Raw genomic sequence first — 19,334 nt, 5'->3', positions numbered from 1 at the left:
ACTTCTAGCAGCTGCTATCCCCTTGATAATACATAAAATTAGACAGTGTATCCCAACTAAAACTCTGCTCCACAAAGATATCTTTATCTCTATGTCCCTGTAAAGTTGTCTCAAATATTTTAACAAGGCTGCCAACAATATTCAAAATTGAGAGATTTGCGAATTTCTATTCTATTAATGCTAGTAGACCTCATTATATAATTATAAGAATAGGTAAAATTATTAATAGAACTGCAGAAACTGAGAGAAGAGAGAATCCTGGAAAATCTAGGATTTTTTTTGACCATGAAATGCTAAGAACTGTCCATACTCAGTGGGCAGAGGGTCCTCCTCTGCAGAAGAAAATAAACTCTATTAGAGCAGAGAACAGGGTGAACAAGCCTCTCCTCCAGAAGCACGGGCAGCCTCGTGCTCTGGGCAGGCCTAATTGGCAGTCACCCAGCTGTGCCTGGTGTGGAGCTGGTCCCTGAGCATCTGGAGAGTACAGCTGGACTGTGCTAGGGTCATGGAGTCCTAGGTGCTGACTTGGGAGGTTAGCAAGGGGCCTGCATGTGACAGGCTGCCTCCTCTAGACTGGTCAACAGAGGCTGGGCAAGGCAGGAGGTGCTGGTTTTAATCCCACAGTAGGGACTTATTTCATCAGGTACTCAGAAGAAACCTCACTAGGATCTGTTTCCTCCCAAAACACACAAACAAAAACACACTTCCCTGGGAAGGAAGTGAGCCCCAGACTCCAGGTTTGTTTCTCTTTGGAGCACCCTGGGGTTGGTGCTTTTGTAAAGTCACTGGCAACACCTGGTTTAAATCTGTGTTCACCTGTACTGTTTATTTTCCAAGTCAACCTGGATTGAACAAAGTGCTAACCAGAGAACTAGATGTGGATTATCCCTTGCCATCCTAACAGAAAAGTGTACTGATAACTTAGAGCTCCCCTTTAAAAGAAAAGACAAGGAAACAGTCTCACTAATCTCTCACTAATATCCTGTTAACGTTTATAAGTTTATACTGTTAATGGGATTTTTCTGGGCAATTTCATGAGGTATTTGTAGATATTAAAATAACTTCAGCATGCCAATAATAATTTATAATCTAGAAAAAATTAAATTTAGGTAGAAAATAAAGAAGCATTTACTCTTCTATGCTTTAATAACCATTTCTCCCCAAAGCTCTTTCTTTTGCCTTTCTGTTTCGTTTATCTAAGACTTTTAAAGAAGCGTATCCTAGTGCTGAAACATCAGTTTTGTAAAGTGGCCCTTTACAATTCAAAAAAAGGCTAAGAGCCTCTTTTAACTTGTGTTCCCCAGTCTTTGAATACACAAGTACATGTATATGTACTTTGAATACACAAGTACATGTATATGATCTTTTCCAGGTACATGTAAGTATAAGTTGACTTTAATAAGTTTCTTCCTGTAAGATACTCATTTGCTTTTTCTCCCTTGTCTGTAAGGAACATTAAGTGCATTTCATGGATAAAACAGGGTCTGGGTCTTATTCTTTCTGAACCTGTAACATTGAATGCAACATACTGCAAACAGCTTGCAGCCTGAGATTTTTACATGCAAACGATTGTAACAGAAAATCTACCTATTCAGAAAGCATACCTTTAAGGAACTGAATAATTTATTCCAAAAAGAAATTTACTTCATGATAAAAGAAAATGTATATACATACACAAGAAATATCAGTGCTCTTAGAACCACAGAAAGGACTGTTAACATTATACCATCTGCCACACAGAGAAAAGAGAAAAAAACAAAAAACAAGTTACCTTTTTGTGCAAAGCATGAAATTCGCTGTATCTCTTTTCAACAAAATGTTTTCTTCCATTCATTAGCACTTCTATCTTAAACACCTGAGGAAAAAATTTAAAAGATTAATTGTATTAGTTCAAAACCCTCGATTGTCTGATGTGGTAAGTTTGTGACCATGATATATTTCATCCCTTTAATTACAGTAGCTGATCCCCCAAAACCCAGAAGGCTCAGGAGACCCTGGCCCAACAGCACTGATTAATGAGCACTCGAACCAAAGGCTCACTAACAAAGTGTGACATTCTCCAAAAACCTGTCTAAAAACAAGGGAAACTTAAATGCATTTTAAAAAACTACCTAATTTTTAAATAAAATCATATTTCTTGCTTAAAATGATTTCACCAAGTGAATATGATAGCATTGAAACAATACTCTTTACCAGAGTATTGCAAGAGGAATACTCTGGTAAAAAGCTCAGGCATGTGGCATTCCATTATGGGCATTTCAACGTAGGCAGTACTGTGTCGTCTATAAGACAATCATGCAAACAGCAGTGCATTTTAGGTTAATTTCTTTCTAACCTGCATATTCATCTCTAGTCTCAGCTGGGCTTATTCTGCTGTTTGCAAAACAGGCAAAATGTAGTAAAGGATCATTTTCCCTGCATGATACAAGTGACAGCTTGTGCTCCTAGCTCCACAAGGTTGAAAGGCCAGATGAAAAGGCTCTCTGGGTGCACTAATTAGTAGGCACTAACATGACATTTTCTTGATTCTTGGGTCAGTGGGTCAAGACTGGAAACAAGGGATGAGAAATATTGTGAAATGCTCATGAAAATACAATGTTAAGGTTGGATGGGGAGGGATGGTTGGCAGGATCTAAAAAGGAGCTCTGTCATTCCAAAAGTTTATATTTGACTCGTGTTTTGCTACGTGAGAGTTTATAAACACTAAGATGAAGGAATATTGTTTAATTACTTAATAAGCCTAATTTTCTATTTCAATCACCCTTCTGAAAAAAATACAAAACTGTAGACATCACATGACACTAAAAAGTATTAAAAGCATGCTTACTTTTAGTCTAAAAATAAAAACTACTTAAATTTGGCATATGAGATACAAGGTCGCACATCTTCATTATGAAAATAGATTGCTATGGCTCTATATTTGTGTCTTATATGTAAGTATGACTATTTTAGAAATCCAGAAATTATGTCATCAAACTTAAAATCTGTTTGCATTTTTGTGCTTCTTTGAATCAGAAACAAAACCTGCTGCTGCATGACTCAGTTTAAGAAACCTCTTTTTATTAAGTGGTAAATTTTTAATAATTTAATCAATATTTTATATTTTGTTTTTCAAGAAATACCCCTGAATAAATACTTTCCTTTGGTGAACTAGTAGAAATATTTTCTTCTAAAACCATACGCATATGCTTCAAACTCTCAGATATCTTAGATTTTTTTTAGGAAAAAAAATCTGTTTATTAATTCACCAGAGAAAATTATTCTTCTTCAAAGGCCTTGCCAGAAATAGAATCAGGAAAACACCTCGAGAAAACAAACAAGAGAAGCACAGCTTTAACTTGAGGGCTTGGTTAATAGGCTACAGAGCCCCTTTTTTACTATCAGGACCCAGATTGAAATCAGGACAATATGTAGCAATGAAAGTAGTTTCCATCTGCTGAGCTTTATGAAATAAATGAGGTTATGTTCTGGGTCTTATTGCTTGAGGCTTTATCACAAAACCACCACCTTAATTGGCAGATTACCTACAGAATCTATAAAACAGGGAGAAGGTTGAAAACTCAGCAAGGCTCTACCTACTTGCTCACCCCTCAAAGTGCCCCCCCTTGAAGGCCAGGGTAAGACAAATTACACAATGGCTGCTTCATGGAATGTCATCTCTTCTACTGACCAGATGGTTCCATTACCAAGTTCCACAGTTACTCTTCACAAGCACTAAATTCACAATGAAGGGTGGGGGAGGGTGGATGTACACACACCCACAGGAAAGTTTGTGATAAACTTTAATTCTTCTATTTTATAATGTTACAGTTGAAAAGACACACAATATGCCTAATACTATCAAGACTTTCTTTTAAATTCTGGGAAAACATCTTGGAAAGGAAGTTGTTCATCAGGATTTTCATGACAAAGTGAATCAAGAAATGGAGTCAATTTAATAAATCCGGCCAGGCGCGATGGCTCACACCTGTAATCCCAGCACTTTGGGAGGCCGAGGCAGGTGGATCATGAGGTCAGGAGTTTGAGACCAGCGTGGCCAAAATGGTGAAACCCCATTTCTACTAAAAATACAAAAATTAGCTGGGCGTAGTGGTGTGCGCGTGTAGACCCAGCTGCTTGGGAGGCTGAGGCACGAGAATCGCTTGAACCTAGGAGGCAGAGGTTGCAGTGAGCCAAGATCGTGCCACTGAACTCTAGCCTGGGCAACAGAGCGAGACTCTGTTTCCAAAAAAAAAAAAAAATTTAATAAATCCTATTTTCCTGAATACCATGCCAGGTCATTTGTGTAAAGTCTTTCCAATTTTCCTACATATGTTGTCCCTGCTGCCTGGAAATCTCTTTTCTTGGTTGGCTCTGCTGGCAAACTCCTAGTAGTGATTAGGCACCTCGTGAGGTGGCGGCCTCCAGGACGGCGCTGGGAAAGCACTCAGCACAGAATCCACCATTCATCTGTTTATTTATTCAACAGATATTTACTGAGGGCCTGCGAGCCAGGGAGCCCAGGAGTTGTTCTAGGCTCTGGGATTCAGCACTGAACAAGACAGACAAGAGGTCAGCCTTTATGGGGGCTGAGGCAGGCGGATCACCTGAGGTCAGGAGTTCAAGACAAGCCTGGCCAATATGATGAAACTCTGTCTCTACTAAAAATACAAAAATTAGCTGGGTGTGGTGGTGCGCACCTGTAATCTCAGCTACTTGGGAGGCTGAGGCAGGAGAATCGCTTGAACCCAGGAGGCGGAGGTTGTGGTGAGCAGAGATCGTGAAAAAAAAAAGAAAAAAAAGAGTTGAATGTGTTGCCTCTGGAATTTCAGACTGGCTGTGGGTGGACAAGGACTGTTTTCACTCCTATTGAAAAACAAACAAACAAACAACAAAAAAAACCCCACACACTTTAAGGTGAAAACCAAGGTCTCTTCTGGCCAAGATAGAGTAACAGGAAGGAGATGTAGCCTCCCACTTGAACCTAGGCAAATTAAATAAGTGCACAAAATATGTGGAAAAAATGGCTCTCAAGACATTGGACATCAGGAAATGAAGGAAAGTGAGAGACAGGAAACAAACAAGGCCAGAACTACTATTACCTCAGCTTGCTGCCCAGAGAGAAGCTATGCAGGCCCAGGGAAGGGGACCCCGCCCAGGCAGAGCCCTGTGGTCCCCTGAGTTTAAGGAAAGGGAGCTGGGAGTATGGAGAACAGGGAGCTGCACCCTGGGAGAACGCCTGCAGCTGAGGAGGCCTCCCTCAAGTATTCAGGTGAAAACCAATTGGCACGTGAGACTGGGTAAACTACCTAAGGAGTGAGGAGGGCTCAGAGCTCACATGCAACTGGCAATGGTGCCTGTGTCCAAAAGCTGGGGCAGAAAACTTCATAATTCACGAGGCATTAGTTACAGTATTCTGAAGGTTCTTGACTCAGAAGCAGGGAAAATGAACTAGATTAAAAGCTGTTTTAGTCCAGTTTAACAACACTTCAAAGCCAGGTCTGAAGAGATCAAATTGTTACCGAGTAATTTAACCACATGCCAGAACAAAGCTCAAGAATATTTTTAGGACTATAAAAATATCTGGAACCCAACAAGGTAAAATTAACAAAAGATAAATTACCAAAAATGTTGCCAGATTTCACCCCTCGAATGTACTAAGTTACACTGTTATGAATAGGAATGTCTGGCCCATCCTTGTCAACATAGTCCTACTTTGGCCAATCTGGTGCATAAAATGAGAATTTTATTTTATTATTATTATTTTTTGAGACAGAGTCTTGCTCTGTCGCCCCCACTGGAGCGCAGTGGCACAATCTTGGCTCACTGCAAGCTCCGCCCCCCGGGTTCACACCATTCTCCTGCCTCAGCCTCCCGCGCAGCTGGGACTACAGGTGCCCGCCACCACGCCCGGCTTATTTTTTTTGTATTTTTAGTAGAGATGGGGATTCACTGGTGGTCTCTATCTCCTGACCTTGTGATCCGCCTGCCTAGGCCTCCCCAGGTGCTGGGATTACAGGTGTGAGCCACCACACCTGGCTAAAATGAGAATTAATTGGGCATATTTTGACAAGTATGTATGGGGGCATAAGTTTCCATTCCAACTATCTCACATAAAATTACATATAAGCCTGACCTACCTGTTTATTTTTATTTTATTTATTTATTTAGCTATGTTGCTGAAGCTGGACTCAAACTCCTGGGCTCAAATGATCTTCCCATCTCAGCCTCCCGAGTAGGTGGGATTAGAGGCCCATGCCACTGTGCCTGGCTCTGACTTGCCTGTTTAGTTTTCTATTCCTAGAGACATCTTTCCTCAGAGTTTTCCAGAAATCCCCTCTGTATAAAGTAAGGGAAGCTGCATGTAATTAAATAAATGTATTAAGGATTCCATTCAGGTTTGCATAACAAAACAAAAATCATTCTGTTCATTTGACTAAATTTTTGCCACAGTTCTAGAAACATTATTAAGTCAATAGAATTCAAATTGAAAAGGAAAACAAATGCCATTACTTTAAAGAGAAGAATCTGATCCCCAAGTGTGGTTTTTATTACATGTCAGCGCCAACTTTTTTTCTTTTGTGGTAATATCTCTGAAATTATACTAGAAGCCAAGGATAAAATAGTTCAAAATGTGGGTTTATACCCCAATTTTCAGGAATATATCTAATAAATAAAATAAACTTAAGCTAAGGAAGGACTTAACTTATATTTCAGGTTGAATGGTCTCTCTCTTTCAGAAGCTCATACATTACAAAGTGATCACTTCTAAAGCAAAAAAAAAAAAAAGAGAAAAAGGAAAAAAGAAAAGTATTCTCTATAACAGATGAAAAGTATCTAATAAATAATTCAAGTGCTTGCCAAATACAGACGGGGGTTCTATATACAAATAAAGATTTAAGCCCAAGGTTCCAAGTAGTTTAGGTCAGTGTATCGTTATGCTGGGAATCTGAAATATACATGAAGGACAACTATCTGCTTAGAATATGACTTTTCATAAATATATATACATATACATGCATATATATGTATATTTAATACTTGTTCATCAGAACAAGATGCACCAAATATTAAAGCCAGGCTTGAAATCAACATTCTCCTACTTTAGTAGGAATAAACATTCAAGATAATAAAATAAAGAAGGTTGTTGTTATTCCACTATAAAAAGTTGAATCTCTAAAAGTGCCATTTCTTGTGTGCCTATTGTCAGGTGCTCAGCAGGGTATTAATTCAGGTACTTAGCAAGGTATTAATTCACAACACATACAGTTTTTATGAGGGTACAAAAATAAGAAAACATCTAATTGTAAAGAATTATTAAGATATTCGATTTCTAAGTACATTTATATTTTTAAAAACTAGCACAAAAATTTGATTTGTTCCTACTCTGAGGCTTAAGTCATGTTTCCTCTATTTTAAGATGCCACATTGATAAAGCAAGAGAAATTACTAATTTAATCATACTATTTTGGGTAGGGGAGAAGAAGTGTTTTTCTCATATTTCAAAAATATCTACATTTCAGAAATTTTAAAAAGTTTTTAAGAAAAACACATACTGCTACAAACCAACCACTACTTCAAAAAACAATTATCTAAATATAGTAAGCCCTCACTTAATGTTGCTGATAGAGGTTTTTGGAAACTGGGACTTGAAGCACATATAACAAAATCAATTTTTTTCCTCATCAACTTTTTAACAAAACGACATGATTCAAGGACCTGCTGTATGTCATTTTACTTCAAGTTGCAGTTTCCAAGAACCTATTTATTGATATTAGGTTAAGAACTTACCATAACTGCCGCAAGAAAATACCTATGTAAGAGTTGGACATGATTAAATGTACGGGTGTGTGTATTGATATGATTCTGCTTTTGAAAGAAAATTCATGATACCAAAAAGAACATCAGGAAGATCATGGATGAAAGAGAATAAATATCCAATCTACAATGAGAAGAATCCCTGATGAAAGAACAAAAAAATTAGAGCAAGAGCAAAAATCAAAGACAATAAGAAATCCAACTTTCTTAAGCTGGAAAGATCAAAAGGGTTTATATATCCCAGGGAAAAACAAGACAAGGATGTCCACACCTACCCACCCTAGAATTTATTTTTAATTACAAGCATAACCAAAAACTACTTCTAATATACAGAAGCAAAAAGCAGAAACAAAGATCAGGATGACCCTAAACTTTTTCTCTGACATGCTAATTGCCAGAAAAAGTAGAGCAATGCCTGCGGAGTTCTATCAGAATATTATTTTAATAGTCATCTAAATTATTATTCATGTATAAAGACAACAAAAAGTCAATCTCAGTTTGCGGGAAAACTCAAAAAACAAATAACCCAAACATCTTTTTTGAAAAACTTACTGAAGGTGTAGAACTGCCAATGGAAAGACAGATCAAAAGCAAGAGGCTGCTAGTCAAGAAAAGGCTGACAAAGTGCCCAGCAGGAAGCACACAAGGACTTCTAGACCACTTGGAGGCATCTTCCCACAGGCTGCTCTGTTGCTCTCCTCTCTAGAAAGATTTGTGGTCAAAGGTGCTTGGCACACAGAGAAACAAAGAAATCCATAGAAAACCTGTTCAAAATTTTGGCTCCAAATGTCTTCAAAGTTTGATAGTGCATGAGCTTTAATGCAGAATTCCATGTCTAGTCAAATCTTCCACCAAGGGCAAGGGAAAATGTTATTTTCAGACACGCAGGAGCACAAATGGTTTATTATGTACACATTCAGGAACCTTCTTTGAATATTAAAAAAAAGAAAAAAAAAAGGAATTCACAAAAGAAGCCAAGACTGTGGACCTAATCTAGAAACAAAGTAGAGAAAAAAAACCTAAAATGTAGCTTTGCGGTCTTAAAAGTGTTCAAATTAGAATAAGAGCCAGAGAGCTCCAAGAAGAATGCCTTCATGGAAAAAAAAAAGATATGATTAATACCTATTATAATTTATAAGGTTTTAGTGATAGTGTCAAAGCATTTGTCTTTCTCTGTCAAGAAAAAAAGGTACTTGAATTTTTCAAGATAAACAAACAAAACTATATACAATGTAAAGGTGCAAATACAAAGCCGACCAAATGTAATATGATTTGGTGCAGTTTACAGAATAATAAGAAAAGAACGTCCATTTGGCATAACACTTGAAATATTTCCCACTGAGCAGTACAGACTTAGTAATTTATAAGGCAACGTTGTCTCTAAAAAAAAAAAAAAAGAAAAAAAGGCTATTGGAGCTATACTCAATATAAAATGCTTCTTTTTCCCCTCAAATGAATATGCCTTGGAACAGTTTTTTAATGAGAGGACAGGATTTGCTCTCAGGGACCTGGGAAGCTTTTCCTAAAGAGCTGATGCTTCAGACTACAGGAAAAGCAGGCAAAGAGGAGGGACAAGCACTGTGGGCAGAGCATGTGCAAAAGCCCTGAAGCAGCAGGTGAGAGGCTGGAAGCAGCTGACTGTGGTACAGCCAGGCAGTGAAGAGACACCTCTGAAGGAGGCTGGAGAGGGAGCAAAAGGCTAACTCCACTCATCTTCTCTGCAAGTATTAATGGTCTACCACGTGCCAGGTTCAGAGCTAGTCATTGGAGATGTAACAATGAACACAGACAAAAACCCCTAACAGACCTTACTTACATTTTAATGAGGGTGGAGGGTGAGACAAAGACAATCACACAAATTAACAGATATTAGTGTCACAGAGAAAAATAAATCAGGGTAATAGGACAGAGAGGGCCTGGATGAATATACGGCTATAATTTTGGGTGAGGTCTTGATGGTAAAATAATACTTGAGCAAGAATAGAAAACCATACAAGGTCTCTGCTCAAGTATTATTTTACCATCAAGACCTCACCCAAATTATAGCCATATACTCATCACTTATCTCACAGTACTACAGATCAGAAGTCCAATGGGCTTGGTTGGTTTATCTGTTCAAGTCTCATGGGCTAAAATCAAGGTACTGGCAGGGGTGTGTGACTGCAGAGGTTCTAGGTGATAACAGGTTCCTGCAATAGGATCCCTGAAGTTGTGAGACAGAGGCCCCCACCTTTTTGCTGGCTGTTTCCAGCTCCTAGAAGCCACCTACATTCCTGGAATCATGAGCCCCTTTCTCCATCTTCAAAGCCTGCAACAGTAGCTCATGCCCCTCCCTTGTCATATTTCTCTAACCTACTCTTCTGCTTTCCCCTTCCACTTATAAGGACTCATGTGATTCCACTTGGCTCACCCAGGTAAGCCAGGAAAATCTCCCTTATCTCAAGGTCCTTAACTTTAAACTCTTCTACCAAGTCCCTTCTGCATGTATGGTAACATATTCAGAGGTTCTGGGGATTATGGTGTGGACATTGTTGAAGATCCATTATTTCATTCACTACAGACCTGAATGACAGGATGGAGTGAGTCCTCAGTCTCCCTGGGATGGGAGGAGGTTGGTCCAGGAAGATGGAAGAGTGAATAGTCACAGATTCTAATTTAACTTTCAGCATTACCATTGTGTGCCAAGAGTTATCCAGAGAGAGAGCAGTTAGAGGGAAGGTCTGAGTGGCAGTGGGAAGAGGTGAGTGAAAGTAGAACCAACAGGATAAGCTGATGGCTGCATGTGGAAAAAAGTAAAAATACATAAAAATGTTATGTAAAAGTACATAAAAATGAAAGGGAGAAAGTGAGAGAAGAATGAAATGCAATGGTGAGGTTTTTGGTCGGAGCAACTGGAAGGATGGTGATGCCACCATTAACTGGCTGCGACATCTGCATCAACTAGTCTGTGGTGGCAAGTAAGAGCTCAGCACTAGCCACGCTAAGTTTGAGATGCACATTAGACATGATGTGGAGATGCTTTAGAGGACTGAGTTGACAAGTCTGGTCTTAACTAGAGATATACATTTGGGCATCATTAGAGTGTGAATGAAGACTAGATCTGATCACCTAGAAACAGAAGTCAAATAGGGGCCTTTAGATCATATCAGGGTGTATGGTTTTATCATTTCAGCAACAAGAAGATTTTGCTTCATTTTAAATGCCTTTCCCTTCCAAATTAAACTTTTCTAACTCCTATACCTGTCTTTCAGATGACATGGTTTTCAGGTCTTACACTATACCTTCTAGAGTAAAACAGTCTGTCAATGTTCTCCCTAAGATGTTGAATTCAGGATTCAAGGAAATACTGGCATTCCCCAAATTAATAAATGGATTGTGTCCCCCAAATCCCTTTTTCAGATGGTTTAAAACTCAGCACAAATTTTCCCACAGAAACAGTATAAAAGATAAAAGAAACGTTTAATAGCCTACAAAAAACCTATTTAGTCCCAAATATGCACAAATTACAATACTGATATCATTAATTTAACCCATAAGATATGCAGTATAACGCAGCAGTTAGGAGTTCTAGTTCTTGAATCAAACTCCTTGGATTTGAATCTTATGTCTTCCATTGCACTCTTCTGGGCTCTACTAATACTCTATGATTTGGAGCAAGTTGTTTAACCTGTACAAGCCTCAATTTCCTCACCTATAACATGGAGTTTATAATGGCACCTATCACATAGGTCTGTTGCAAGGATTAAATGTAATTATCCATGCAAATCATTAAAACACTATCTGGCATTTAGCAAGAATCCAAACAATGCTACCTATTCATATTATTAACTTCTAACCATTGCTACAACTATTCCTTTATCAGTGGAGGGGAAGCTGTTGATAGGTAGGGAAAATGATCACGAGAGTAACAATGACCACATTCATACATCTCTACAGGACAGAAGGTACTTCTCTCTCCATCACTAGAGGCGGTTGACCCTGTAATGCATGCATGCAGTGGGCTGCTGCACTCACCTCTGCCAATGACCATTCATAGGCCTGGATTCCTGATGAGGCCTGATGAGCACACAGTCCAGTGGAACCCTGACCTCCCATGATTCTAGCTTAAGCTTCTGTATCTGCAACCCGCATTCACCTAAATGTTTTGGAAACCATATCTTACCGTTGGCTAATGATGCCTTTGGAATCAAACAAAACCCCCAAGTCTTCCCCAACAGTTCTTAAACAGGCAATTTTCAGATCTGAGGTTAGGCTTTATAATGACCTGTTAAATATTATCATGTTAATTTTGACTCTAATACTAGACAAGGCTGTTGAAACTTTTCTGGAAATTGATTCTGTCTTCCAAAACATGAGCCAGTGTTTTTGCCAAGCTTTGTGTCATGTGTAAATCTGAAGTGTCTTCCCTCTGTGTCTTCACCCAGGCCTCAGTTCTCACTCTACAACCTCCCTGCTGGTCTCCCTGCTTCACTCCTGCCCTGCAGCAATCTATATTTCACAGCAGCCAAAGTGGCCCTTTTCAATCCTCTAACAGATCCTTCCTCACTTCCTACTCCCTCTCACTCACCCTGGTCCAGCCACACCAGCTTCCTCACCGGCAACTATAATAGGCACATTCCCTCACTGCCACCTATAACAGGCTTTTGAGTGCTTCTTCCTCTACCTAGAACGCTTCTCTCTCATTCTGTTCAGCTGTTGTTCCAGGTCACCTTTTCAGAGAGGTGTTATCTACCCACCCCATCTAAAACAGCAACTAGCTCCCATCATTCTCTATCCCCAGACCTGGCTTTATTTTTCTTCTGTGCATTTACCACGGTCTGGTGTACACACACACACACAAACATACACACTCACATACACACACCACGCACATACAATGTTTGCTTGTTGGTTGGTTGGTTTATTGTCTGTTTGTCTAACAAATTATAAGCTCCATAATAATAGGAACTTCATCTGTTTTGTTTCACTGTTAACATCCTCACTGCCTTAAACATTACCTTGCAACACAGCAGGTTGAATCCATGAAAAATAAGGAAGGAGGAGAAGAAAAGGTGAGCAGGTAATTGACAGCTGGACAACAAATTGGGAAGAATATGTATAAACTTCAGTCCAGCTCAGTAATCTAATAGTGGAAAGGTAAAATGAGTTATTTTTGCTAGAACAACCAATAAGTTAGACATAATAGAGGCAGACCGTGCAATATAAGATAGGGTTTCTTATAGAAAGGCAGTTGTAAATAGTCAAAGAAGACTGTTCATGAGGGCCCGAAAGCTATGAAAAGAAAGACCAAGGCCTGGCACAGTGGCTCACATCTCTAATCCCAGCAGTTTGGGAGGCCAAAGCAGGAGGATCACTTGAGCCCAGGAGTTCAAGACCAGCTGGGCAATATAGGGAGACCTCATTTCTACAAATAATAATTTTTAAAAATTAGCTGGGCATGGTGGCACGTGCCTGAGATCCAGCTACTTTGGAGGTTGAGTGAGCCCAGGGAGCTGGAGCCCAGGGGGTTCATCACTTGAGCCCAGGGGGTTGAGACTGCAGTGAGCCATGATCATGCCAGTTCACTCAGAAGGAAAGGAGAAGGGGGAGGGGGAGGAAGGAGGAGGAGAGAGAAAAAGAAGAGGGAGGGAACGGGGAGGGGAAGGAAATAGGAAGGGGGAAGAAGGATGGGAGGGGGATGGGAGGGGGATGGGAGGGGCAGGGGTAAGAATGGAGAAGGGGGAGGAAAGGGGAAGGGAAGAGGCAGGAAAGGAGGAGAGGGAAGAGGAGGGAAGAGGGAGAGGGGAGGGAGGGGGATGGGTAGAGAATTCGGGAAGAGAAGGAGAAGGGGAGGGGAAGACGAAGGGGAAAGAGGGGAGAAGGGCGAGGGAAGGGAAAGGGAAGAGGGGGGAGGGAAGAGAAGGGGGAGGGAAGGCCAGGCCTTTAATCAATAAGAAACTACCAGTCTTAATAATTAGTGCTATTCTGAGAAGCTACATGATATGGTAGAAAGAGCACTAGTCTGGACTTAGACACATCCAACACCCAGATCTGCTACTTCCTGGCTACATTTCTTTACAGATGTTGCTTATCAACTTTGAGCCTTAGTTTCCTCATAAGTAAAATAGAGATGATAATGCCTACTTTCTTAGGTCTGGTGATGGAATAAACAAATAAGACAAGGTATATAAAACCCTTAGCACCTAGCCTGGCACATAACTGGTGCTCAATGCATTCTGTTACCCTCCTGAATATAGTAGTCCCCCCTTAGCTGTGATCTCAGTTATTCATGGTCAACTACGGTCTGAAAATATGAAATGAAAAATTCCAGAAATAAACAATTTGTAGGTTTTAAATTGCACACTGTACTGAGTAGAGTGGTGAAATCTTACACTGTCCCATGGTGTCTTGCCCGGTCCCAGCCAGCACATGAGCCCTCCCTTTTTCTGGCAGTTTTACGCTGTCTGCACCCCCACCCATTAGTCACTTAACTAGCTGTAGGAGCTCAGTTATCAGATCGACTGTTGCAGTATTGCAGTGCTTGTGTTCAAGGAACTCTTATTTGACTTAATAATGGTCCAAGTCACAGGAGAAGTGATGTTGGTATATTGTTATAATTTTTTATTATTATTATAACAGTTATTCTTGTTAATCTCTTATTGTGCCTAACTTATAAATTAAACTTTATCACAGGTGTGTATATATAGGAAAAAACATAGCACATATAAGGTTTAGTACTAACTATAGTTTCAGCCATCCACTGGGGGTCTTTGAACATAACACCCGAGGATAAGAGGGGACTACTGTATTATTTGCTTTCTCAGAAATCAAAATGGAATCCAAAGCAAGTAATAGCCATCATTTCTTCAACACACCATGAAGTACTATGATATGCTATGCTTATTTCTAAAAATACTACATTCTCATTAAAAACCTATGTAATTCAAAAGATCAAAAAACTTTAAAAGTGTTTTCTGTCTCTCTCACACAACATATGGTGGATGAATGGATGAATCATTATTTTTTTAACCAAAAGAAGTGTAAAGCGTAAGCTCAGGTGGATGCGAATTTCTTGTTTCATTCCTAATGAGTCGGGCTCCTTTCTATAGGCATCAGGAAGATGAGATCCAAGATTCACCTGTGTTCTTTCAAGGCTGAACTTATGGTCCTTTTTGGACCCCAGGAAGGGAAGGTTGCTTGGGAACAGCATCTGCCAGCTTCAAAGCTCTGCAGCTGGGCTCTGAAAGATGGGAAAAGAAGTGGAGAGGGACAACCTCTGTGTCCATGAAAGAACGCAGGCCATTTTGTAAAGTCTACTACAATTAAAGGCCCTCCTCATAGACAAAGGCCTTGTTCCTGTTTAAGAATGAAACTTTTTCTGTTCTATGAACAGGTGTCAGAGAGCATCAATTCAGTTTTAAAATCCCCACTTACAAGAGGAAAGTAAGCTCTTAAAGATCACAGAATACTCAGCCTTTTTTCAAAACTCAGAATTTTAATTCTTCTTTTTTTTTTTTAAATTTTGATTTTTTTTTTAGAGATGGGGTCTCACTCTGTCACCCAGGCTGCAGTGCAGTGGTGTAATCATACCTCATGGCAGCCTTGAGCTCCTGGGCTCAAGCTATACTCCCACCTCAGCTTCCCAATTAGCTGGCACTACAGGCACATGCCACTGTGCCTGGCTAATATTTTTAGTTTTTATATTTTGGTAGAGATGAGATATTGATTTGTTGCCCAGGCTGGTCTAGAACTCTTGGCTTCAAGCGATCTGCTTGGCTTAGCCTCCGAAAATGCTGGGATTACAGGTACTGAGCTATGGTGCCTGGCTTAATTCTTCTTCTAAAAAAATAAAGATAGATAGATAGATCAGGTATTTTACTTTCCCAGGAAATGCATGGTTTAAAAATAGTTGCACTGTAAAAATGTGATTACTCCTTTATCCAAGTATTTTTGAGCACATACCATGTGCTAGACCCAATTCAAGGTGTCTGAAGTCTATCATTGAAGTAAAATGACAAAGAGTTCTGTCCTCGTGAAATTTGCATTCCAGCAGGGGAGACAGAAAACAAATAATGAATATAAAAACTAAACTTACAAGTAGGTTTTAGAAAGTGATTACCTGGCATGGGGAAGAGGGAGAATAAAGCCAAGTAAAAGAAAGTAGGACCGCTGGGGGAAAAATTGTAATTTTCAATAAACTGCTCAGACAAGGCAGCATTGAGAGGATGACAATTGCAGAATATGAAGTTATACCACGGAACCCAGGAATAGCCTTTATTGCTATTTTAAATTTAAGTTAACCTACTTAAAAAAAAAAAAGCCCAATGCCGGGCGAGGTGGCTCACGCCTGTAATCCCAGCACTTTGGGAGGCTGAGGTGGGTGGATCACCCGATGTCAGGAGTTCGAGACCAGTGTGGCCAACATGGTGAAACCCCGTCTATACTAAAAATACAAACATTAGCCAGGCATGATGGCACGTGCCTGTAATCCCAGCTACTCGGGAGGCTGAGGCAGAAGAATTGCTTGAATCTGGGGGGCAGAAGTTGCAGTGAGCTGAGATTGCACCATTGCACTCCAGCCTGGGCCACAGAGTGAGACCCTGTCTCAAAAAAACAAACAAACAAACAAAAACCCCACAAAAACAAAAAAATCTGCCTGATACTTTAAATACTAAGCTTTAAATACTAAATTTATCTAATGAAAAATTTACAACTATATTTCTGTATTAAACCAACTACTACCTCTTCTAGATACATATAACCAACATCAGTGTCAAAGATTTTCAGAGAGCAGTTAGGAGTCTAACAAGGTCAGGCCTCAGCATGAATCACTGTCATTCTTCATGTAGAATCAGCATTTCTAAAGCCATACATAAGGAGCCGCTAAAGAGAGAGAGAGGAAAAAGGCCATTCCAAGAGCCTCTTGTATTGATTTCTTTTACCCCAAACAAAGAGATTCTCCTAGTTACATGATATATCATAATCACGTAATTTGTTTGACTGCTTTAAAGAAAGAACAATGGATTCGAGAAAAGGTGTTGACTTGCAAAAATACAATAATTTTGCAAGCTTTATTTTTTGTTACCATGGGTTGCTTTCCCTTAGTAATATGACATATGTGGTCTCTATAGAAAAACTGAAAATGCAAAGCTCTAATTCATGCCATTCCCAAGAGCCTGAACTAAATCTAAAGCATACAACATCTGAAAACTCTTACATTGCTACCGATGTAGGAAGAATAAATCTTTTTTTCCAGCCTTACATCTAGGTTTCATGTATTAGACTTTCAAAACTAAATTCCCTACATCACCTGGATGTGAATTTTTTTTCTTTCTCTCCATAGTGTTTCTTTACAGAGACAGTACAGCTGTGGATCTTCTGCCAAGCATTTTTCCACAAGTCAGGACACATAGACTTAAAAGAAACTTTTTGATTAAGACCTTTTCTGGGCTTCTAAAAATGGTTCACAAGATAAGGAACTAACACCTCCAACCACGATTAGTGCCTTTATTTTCCAAATATTTGCTCTGTAGGTGACCAAGTCCTCTATCCCTCACCATGGCTTTGCCAAAGCTATCTTTTTACAAACTAAAATTCTCAGTGTCAAACATGGACACAGAAGAACATTTCAGAGAGGCAAGCTGCTGGGCCCTCAGGGATAAATAGTACATCCAATTGAAACACAGTGGAGAGTAGGAAAGATATGCTTTTGTTTAAAAAAAAAAAAAAAAAGCAGGCTACAGAGAGTCCGTTTTTGTTTTATTTAGTAAATACATGCGCATAATGGTGATGTATGTGTGTGTATGTGTATATATATATTCTTTACCAAAAATGCTGGGAGAAAAAAATGCCAATGTTGGCTGGGCATGGTGGCTCATGCCTGTAATCCTAGCACTTTGGGAGGCTGAGGCAGGAAAATCACTTGACGTTAGGAGTTTGAGACTAGCCTGTGCAGCATAGTGAGATACTGTCTCTACTAAAAAGAAAAAAAGTTAATGCTTAAGAGGGATTATGCATAATTTTTCCTATTTGCACATTTCATGTTTTCCCCTCAATTTTTCTGCACTGAACATGTATATCTCATTTTTTAAATTTTTGAGTGAAAACATTCTATAATGGGAAAAAATATCTGTGAAGCAGAAACTTGAGTTCCAGATCCCTCTTTGACACTTATTAGCCACATAGACAGGAAAATCACTTTTCAGCGCTATGGCTGTTCATCATCTGTAACATTTGGGGATTTGAGGGGGTTGACCAGATTGTTTTCTAGAGTCTTAGCATTCTACTTGTGTATAACAACTGTGTATTGCTTTGTCATGTATATTGCTCTGCAACTCCACTGTAAGATAGAGATGGTGCCACATACACATACTGTGTGCCACACTTTATATACTGTGCAGGATAAACAAATGCTAACTCATTCATATAGAACCATGCATGCTTACTGTACTATTCAAAATAATTATTTTCAGGATCAGATTCTGTTCAGTTAGTTGTCTTAGTCTGTATCTCTCTTACCAAACAGCAAATTCACTTCTCAAGGCAGGATAACCCTATCCTCTACCTTACTTATGCTACCCTACTTCTCTATCCTTTGTGTAATTTCTGATGGTGAAATCAGAGAGCTCTAACAAATTTAACTTCCAAGTTAATCTGGCCAGACAACAGTTCTCAAAAAGGCTTGACCACATGCCCTCTGCTCATTTCACATGCCTTCTCATCCAACTGGCTTTTCCAAACTTTTCACACCTCTCTCTCCCTTGTCCTGAAAAAGAAGGCAATCAAGTCTGTACATGACTATCTACCTGAATTTTCTACTTTCTAGATGTTTCCCCTTGCCTTGGAGAGACACATAAACTATCCCACCTCTAAACATTCTCTAAACCTGCCCTCATTCTCAGGAAAGGATGAAGTTGCTCAACAGGCCACTATTAGAACAATTCAGCTATCCACGATAATGTGACAAACAAATTGGGCCCTTTTAAAGGCATTTTTCTGAAGTTGTTATAACCCTGTGCCTCCACAGTATGGGAAGAGTTTGTTGGGCCCTGATGCATGTGAACCGTGTAGCCAGCATCTGGTTTGGGAGGGGAGCTAGTGTATCAGCAGGCTACCTGGCCTGTCTCCTGGCTTACTGTGCAAAAACACACTGTCTCTCTGACAGGTGAATAAGAGGCATCAGTGTTGTTTATTTCAATTAATATCATTATATTTTAGTTTTAATTATTTTCCTAATATGTAAAAAATCCTGAATTAATCCACCATTGGGATCTTTTTAATATGCTTTCTGAAATGCAAAAAAAAAACTAAAATGACTAATTTTTCTGGCCATGAAGTCAAAACACCACATCAACTACTACAGAAGCTACTACAATTTTCCTGCACATGTTTCTTTTTGACTGCAAGATATGACCCTAAATGAGTTTTGTACTTTTTTTTTATTCAAAGATATTTCCACTTCATTAACACAATTCTTTATATCCTACTTCTTTGCTAGTACCAAGGAGAAATTCCAGGCTTTAAAAGATACAAATGATTTGTAGCTAAATCAGACCTGG

At 39.4% G+C, this 19,334-nt stretch overlaps 1 protein-coding gene across 2 annotated transcripts in view; it reads right to left on the bottom strand.

Annotated features, from left to right (window-relative positions):
* Positions 1-19,334, bottom strand: part of SNX24 (sorting nexin 24) — a 166,192-nt gene that overhangs the window by 75,682 nt on the left and 71,176 nt on the right. The window contains exons 2-3 of one of the 2 annotated variants that reach the window (XM_024246857.3): positions 11,812-11,932; positions 1,772-1,855 (exon numbers count right to left, since the gene is read on the bottom strand). In XM_024246857.3, the coding sequence (XP_024102625.1) occupies positions 1,772-1,855; positions 11,812-11,892 (165 nt within the window). In that variant the 5' untranslated portion in view covers positions 11,893-11,932. The remainder of the gene's footprint in view (positions 1-1,771; positions 1,856-11,811; positions 11,933-19,334) is intronic. The other variant, XM_002815824.5, reaches the window with a different exon arrangement.

The sequence above is a fragment of the Pongo abelii genome, chromosome 4 (genome assembly GCF_028885655.2).
Source record: "Pongo abelii isolate AG06213 chromosome 4, NHGRI_mPonAbe1-v2.0_pri, whole genome shotgun sequence".
In the NCBI taxonomy this organism is placed as follows: Eukaryota; Metazoa; Chordata; class Mammalia; order Primates; family Hominidae; genus Pongo; species Pongo abelii.
The sequence above is the reverse complement of the archived record's forward strand: the minus strand, read 5'-3'. Positions and strand labels throughout refer to the sequence as shown.